This window comes from Papio anubis, chromosome 19 (genome assembly GCF_008728515.1).
Source record: "Papio anubis isolate 15944 chromosome 19, Panubis1.0, whole genome shotgun sequence".
Lineage (NCBI taxonomy): Eukaryota > Metazoa > Chordata > Mammalia > Primates > Cercopithecidae > Papio > Papio anubis.
Genome location: NC_044994.1, coordinates 49,971,935 through 49,978,264, shown reverse-complemented (window position 1 = coordinate 49,978,264; position 6,330 = coordinate 49,971,935). Strand labels below are relative to the sequence as shown.

General features: G+C 43.5%; 1 protein-coding gene across 1 annotated transcript in view; it reads right to left on the bottom strand.

The window, feature by feature from the left end:
• Positions 1 to 523: 523 nt before the first annotated feature.
• ONECUT2 (one cut homeobox 2) overlaps positions 524 to 6,330 on the bottom strand; it is a 43,425-nt gene continuing 37,618 nt past the window's right edge. The window contains exon 2 of the mRNA XM_009192789.4: positions 524 to 2,634. Within this exon, the coding sequence (XP_009191053.2) occupies positions 2,348 to 2,634 (287 nt within the window). The 3' untranslated portion in view covers positions 524 to 2,347. The remainder of the gene's footprint in view (positions 2,635 to 6,330) is intronic.

The following is a 6,330-nucleotide window of genomic DNA, read 5'->3' as shown; positions in this document are numbered from 1 at the left end:
GAACATTCAAGTGATAATGTTATTCCCTACTCTCTGCTGAGCAGAGAACTGTTCAATATTCCAACATCTGAAACTTGGAGTCCATGGAAACTTTTGAGAGATTCCATGTTGGGGTAAAAAACCATAAAACAAAATTAAAGGGAAACAATAAAATCAAATAAATGGCCCTTTCCTTTTGTTGCTCAGAGAAACATAATTGATTACCTTTATACAGATCAATGGCGCTATTAGTATTTTAGCCAGGCAAGAGGAGATAATGAACTGAAACAAAAGGTGTGAGAAATCCTCATCTTTGGTATTGTAGCTGTTGAGGTTTCTGTTGCTCTGTTCCGTGTTCTTTTGAAAAACTGCATAGGCACAAATTAAAGACAATCTTCAACTTTAAGATTACCGCGTGAGTTGTCAAATGAAGCAGCAGCCACTGAGGCTCTTCCTTATTTCTATCTTTGTCTCAACCCTTTCTTTAAAATCTGCTTCCAAAAAATGTCCCAAGAGGTCTGTTTGAACACAGTGTGTCTCGCTGTTTTTTTTTTTTTTTTGGTTTTCGTTTATTTTCTGGCGTGCTTCCTTCTTATTGGTGGTGATTTCCAATGATTTACAGATTTATTTATTCATTTTAATGGGACAGTTTTGTTTGTTGCAGAAGTAGGTGCAGAAAAAGTTTCTTTGGTTTCGATTAAGTAATTCATAAAAAAGTCAGTCTCAAGTGTCTGTAAAGAATCATTGCAGTGTTTGGCTTGCTTTGAACACCCCCATGTGGCCCCACCCAGGGCCATTCACTGGTAAATATGCACATTGTGACCTCCGCAATCTCTCAGAGTTCTGTGGGCGCTCTTCCACTTGCTATGGGAAGGTGACAACTGGTGTGGCAAAGCCACTCCCCTGGGTGGCTTGGCTAACGTCCCTGGCGTAGCTGGTCCATTCAGCCCGATGATGCGCCAAATGCCATTCAGAGTTGCAGAGGTTTTCTGATTTCTAAAAGTAATCACAGTATTTTTAGGCTAGAAAATGACAAGTCATAAATGTCTTTGGTTTGCAGTATTCTGCTTCTTTGGTGTGCTGTGTTTTCTCCAGATTTATTCAGCTGTTTTGCAAGGATGATTCAACAACAGAAGAGATTTAGGATTAGATGACAGTCATGAGTAACATGTATGCAGGTTTGTTTGATTGATTGATTTCTTTTTCTTGCTAGAAAACATGGAAAACATCCCTACTAAATGGGATGGATGAGGAAAAACCCCAAATCAGAAAGAGTGGGAATGGATTACGTGGTGGTCATAACGCACAGTAGGAGGGACCAGATGACTGATCAACCAAGAAGGACACATTAATGATCTTAAAAAAACCTAGATCTTTTAAAATGCTGCATTTGCTCCATGTACTGTTAACAGTTAAATTGGCCTCCTGAGTGTGCGTCTGCATTATGTACAACAGAATTTGTAGCAAACTGCAAAATGTGCTTGAAGCCATATTCTCATCAATTCCCTAATGACTTCACAATCCAGATGTGGTAAAAATGCAGATGTGGTGAACCCAGAACCTTCCTTACTTCTGTTTATCTTTGTTGTGCTTGATACTTTGAGCTCAAGTGAACTGACTGGTGTTTTGACGGATCCAAGACCACATAAGATTTCCAGGAGGTAAAGAAAAAAAAAAAAATTGTAAGCTGGATCAACTTAAAGCTTTCTAAATCATTCAATGAAAAGATGCCTGGGTTGGAAAAACAGGTCCTTGGATTTTTTTTTAACGTCCATATTTAAAACTTGTGCTCAGTAATTACCATTCTGATGTTTTTTATGTTATGGCTGTGAACTTGGACATACCGTGGTATAATGAGGCTAAGCATGTGGAAAACAAATGAGGTCATTCTTGTTGCTAGATTCTTCTCTTATTGTTGTATCTTGGAAGCCTAAACTCAGAGTCCTCACATAGGCCAAATTCCTATTGTTAGTCATAGGAACTCGACTGCAAGAAGCTGACAGGACCTGAAGTGGGACGGATGACATTCTAAGCAATCCTGAGCTTGGCTGACACCATACTGGAATTAACTTGCTCCAGGAAGGCCCCATTTGGGTTTCTGGGATGCTTAGCATGCTGAGAACAGTGTCTGGTTCTAAGAGATTAATTTTTCAGCTTGCACTTGGACTCCATAGCTATTAAAAACAAAAAAAAAGAACACCTGGCCTATGATTACAGCTAGAATAGAAGTTTCTTTGCAAGATAATTGTGCTTTCAAATCACCAGTGAAGGGCCCCAGCTAGGAATCCGGTGTCTTTTTCCTTTGTTTTCTTTTGGTATCTGTTGTCCTCATTTGGAGGTGACTTGTGCCCAAGTGAGAGTCTTTCCATCATGCTTTGGTACACGTGCTGGAGGTGGACGAGGAGCCCCCTGTGCTCAGATCATCTTGCCACTTCTCCAGGCTGCGGCGCCGGGCGTTCATGAAGAAGTTGCTGACGGTTGTGAGCTCCAGGCCCAGCTGCTGGGAAATGGTGATCTGCATCTCCTTCGACGGGCGTTTGTTCTCCTTGAAGATGGCGAAGAGTGTTCGGCGTTGGAGGTCAGTGAACACCAGGCGGGATTTCTTCTGGGAATTGTTCCTGTCTTTGTTTGGTTCTTGCTCTTTGCGTTTGCACGCTTGAAGGGAAAGAGAAGAAGGAGAGGAGTCAGTGGGCTCACCCGAGAACGTGATCCATGGAAAACATTGACAAAGTTGTACAGAGAGATGTAAACCGTTAAACTTTATTGTGCAAATTGCCCAGCTGTCAATAACCAGCCTTTCCCGTAATCTCCGGGTGATGGAAGGCATCAGTGAGTGAGTGGGGGATGGGAGAAAGGAGAAAGCAGCAGGGCTGTTTCACAGTCTGGTTTTGAACTAACTGCAGTTGTCTTTCCCTTTTACCTCCCCTCTCCTCCAGCATACCATTTATCCAGAGATAAATGAAATTATTTATCTCCGAAATCAGGTGCCACGAAGGCAGGGAGGACTCCAGACCCCGGGATGGGGGAAGCCTGATGAGACAGTTCCTCTTTCATATTCACCCTCTTGAATTGTTTACAGCTGAGTTGAAATTACCTTCTGGAGTCAAAACTTAAAAGTGCGTAGTTTTTCAAAATCAAAGCTTCTACCCAGGTGACTCTAAAAATTGTTAACAGAATGAAATTAGAAGTGACAGAATGATGGTATTATCCCAACCCAAATTCCTTTCGTCCAGACTTTTGAAAAATTAGAACAAAACAAAACAGAAGACCAAGGGAGAGAAAGACTAGAAAAATTGGTTTAGCCAGTTCTCATTTGGCTAGTTTGAAATTGGAAGCCAGTACAAGAAGACAGGGGAAGAGGGTAGGGGAAGAAGCCCAACACTACAATAGGACTTCAGGCTTGTAGATATGTTAGTATATGTGGAGTCTCTTTGATTTAGCAGAAATGAGTATCCATGCCTGGGTTGACATATGCAGTCAAGGACATTATGTGTCACAACCTCTCCCTTAGCCTACAAGTTCCTAGAAGGCAGCAACCGGGCCTCTGTAGTATTCCTGACTGATTCTTTTTGGAGCCATGGATACAATGAATGTTTGGGAAAATGAGGACAAATGACTTCTTGACTCTTTCAGGGAATCTGTACACTTCACAGATGGGTTCGGTGGCTCAGAAAAGTGACCCATAAAGATTAAATACAGTATTATAAATCACAATGTTAAAACATGAGAACATGTGTTACAATCACCTGAAATGGCCAGGTGCGGTGGCTCACACCTGTAATCCCAGCACTTTGGGAGGCCAAGGCAGGCAGATCATGAGGTCAGGAGTTTGCGACCAGCCTGGCCAACATAGTGAAACCTCATCTCTACTAAAGATACAAAAAATTAGCTGGGCGTGGTGCCACACACCTGTAATCCCAGCTACTTGGGATGCTGAGGCAGGAGAATCGCTTGAACCCAGGAGGTGGAGGTTGCAGTGAGCCAAGATCACGCTATTGCATTCCAGCCTGGGTGACAGGGCGAGACTCCATCTCAAAAAAAAAAAAAAAAAAATCACTTGAAATAAGTCCTAGCTCTCCTAGGGGTGTGGTGAGAATGTAGCCTCAACAGAAAGAACTGGGGAAAGGCCAGGAAGGAGCAGAGGCCCAGACAGGGCAGTCACCCTCAGAATCCATCCCACTGGATATTCTGGCCAGAGGTTGAGAATCCCTTTGCACTGGACTGACATTCCCCCAAGCCTGGCACCCAGGGTGCTACTCAGATGCTTTCCTATGCTTCTCAAAGCCCTGGCTTGTATATTTTGTTTCCTGGCTTTTGGGCACAGCATTTCCTAATTGTGTTCTGCAGGCAGCATCTTATGTGGAGGGTCTGCTACGGTGTCTGAATGTTTACGTCCCCCCCGAAAATTCATATGTTGCAATCCTAACATCCAAGGTCATGGTATTAAGAGGTGGGGCCTTTGGGAGTTGACTGGGTCTGAAGTTAGAGCCCTCATGAATAGGGTTAGTGCCCTTATAAAATAAGCCTGAGAGAGACCTCTTGCCCCTTCCACCATGGGAGGACACAGTGAGAAAGACTTCTCTATGAACCAGGACCCAGACTATTGCCCCACACTGAATCCGCTGGCACCTTAATCTTGGACGTCCTAGCCTTCAGAACTGTGAGAAACAAACTTCTGTTGTTTATAAGCAGTAAGTCATGGTATTTTATTGTTGTGATTGTTACTGGAGCCTTAACAGACTAAGACAGGATTTAACCTGAGGACAAACACTTATGGGAGAGATACTTGGAAGCTGAATTTCCTTCTACCTAACTGGCCGCCCTCCCTGCTGGATACCGTGTGCTATAAAGTAATATAAAGGAGTCACTCCTGAAATAATCAAAATGCACTGATACTCTCAAAAGGCAGGTAGAGGAGAGCTCCTGAATGGTAAAGCTGCTAGGCTGTATCCGCTTGGCTAAAGTCTTTCTTCCCGATTTTTCCTCCTCTCATTTCTAAAAGTATTCATACTGTCTTCAAAAATTAAACACACACAACACATCCACATAAAAACAATTTGTTTTCATCTTAAAACTCATGCTCTTGGGGCATTTTGACTTTCTTGAATGAGGAGCACTTCCCCTGCAATGGGAGCTCAGACAGAAAGGGCTAAGACTGCTCACTGCCATCCTTCCTCCAACAGCTTACTGGTAATGATTCCTTCTTTGCTCATTCCTGTGAGGACTGCATATTTTTGTTGGATTCTGATGATTCCTGTGTGGTGGTAACAAACAAAAATAGCCTTTGCAGGGGAACCTTATTTTGAGGTCTACTCTCTGTTGCTCAATCTGAAGTCCTCTACAGCAGTGCTGCTAGACTTTAAGATGCATAGGAATCATCTGGAGGGCTCATCAAAATGCAGATTCTCATGTAGTCAGCCTGGACAGGGCCTGGGATTCTGCATTTCTCATTAGCATCCAGGTGATGCTGCTGCTGCTGCTCCACATGCCTCGGTTTGAGCTGCAAGGGTCTGCCTGATTTCTAGTCTCAGAGGAGCATGTTATGCAATGGAAAGCTCTGGATTCAAACCTGGGCTTCCCCACCTCTAAGACCTGGGGCCTTGCAAATTACTTAGCCTCTTGGTGCCTGTGTTCCTCATCTGAATAAGGAAATAAGTGCTCAACTCTAGAGAGGCTTAAGTGAGATAACAGGTACATCTTCACTTCACACTTTCCTTCCCATTGTATTACCCCAGTAACTCTGAGCTAGGCAAATCAGGCAAAATGATTTTCATTTAAAAAGGAAATACATGGAAACCTTGGAGTATAAGTGAAGGCACTGACACCACATCCCAGGTTTGCTGCAGACCCGGGGAAAGAAAGAACAAACATTTCTCTTGGAGGGAACGGCACCCACACCCGACTGCACATCACAGGGGACCTCTTTGCAGGGCAGCCTCTGGGTCTCCAACCCCAGAAATTCTGATTTTCACCATGTGGGGCGAGGTTCTGGAATCTGTGCTTCTATAAACCTCTGCAGCCCCTTTTAAGATGTAGAAGTCACTATGCTTGCCCCTACTGCCACTTCAGGTCCCTGGACAACCGTCCCTGACCCTACCCCGGGGACAATTGGTGCCAAGCCTTCATCTGGAGGATTCTGAATAAATAGTGAAGCATGATAATCTCCTGATAACAAAATCCAGGCAAATATCTTCTGCAAACATTGGCTGAGATCCTCTGTCAATTCACGCTCCTTTGGATTAACCACATAGCTCTCAATTTTCATACCAATATTGATTATTCTTCAGATAATGCTGTATTTGTGCTTTTAATAGGGTGATTAGACAGTGTGGGTACAGGTTTACATTGGCT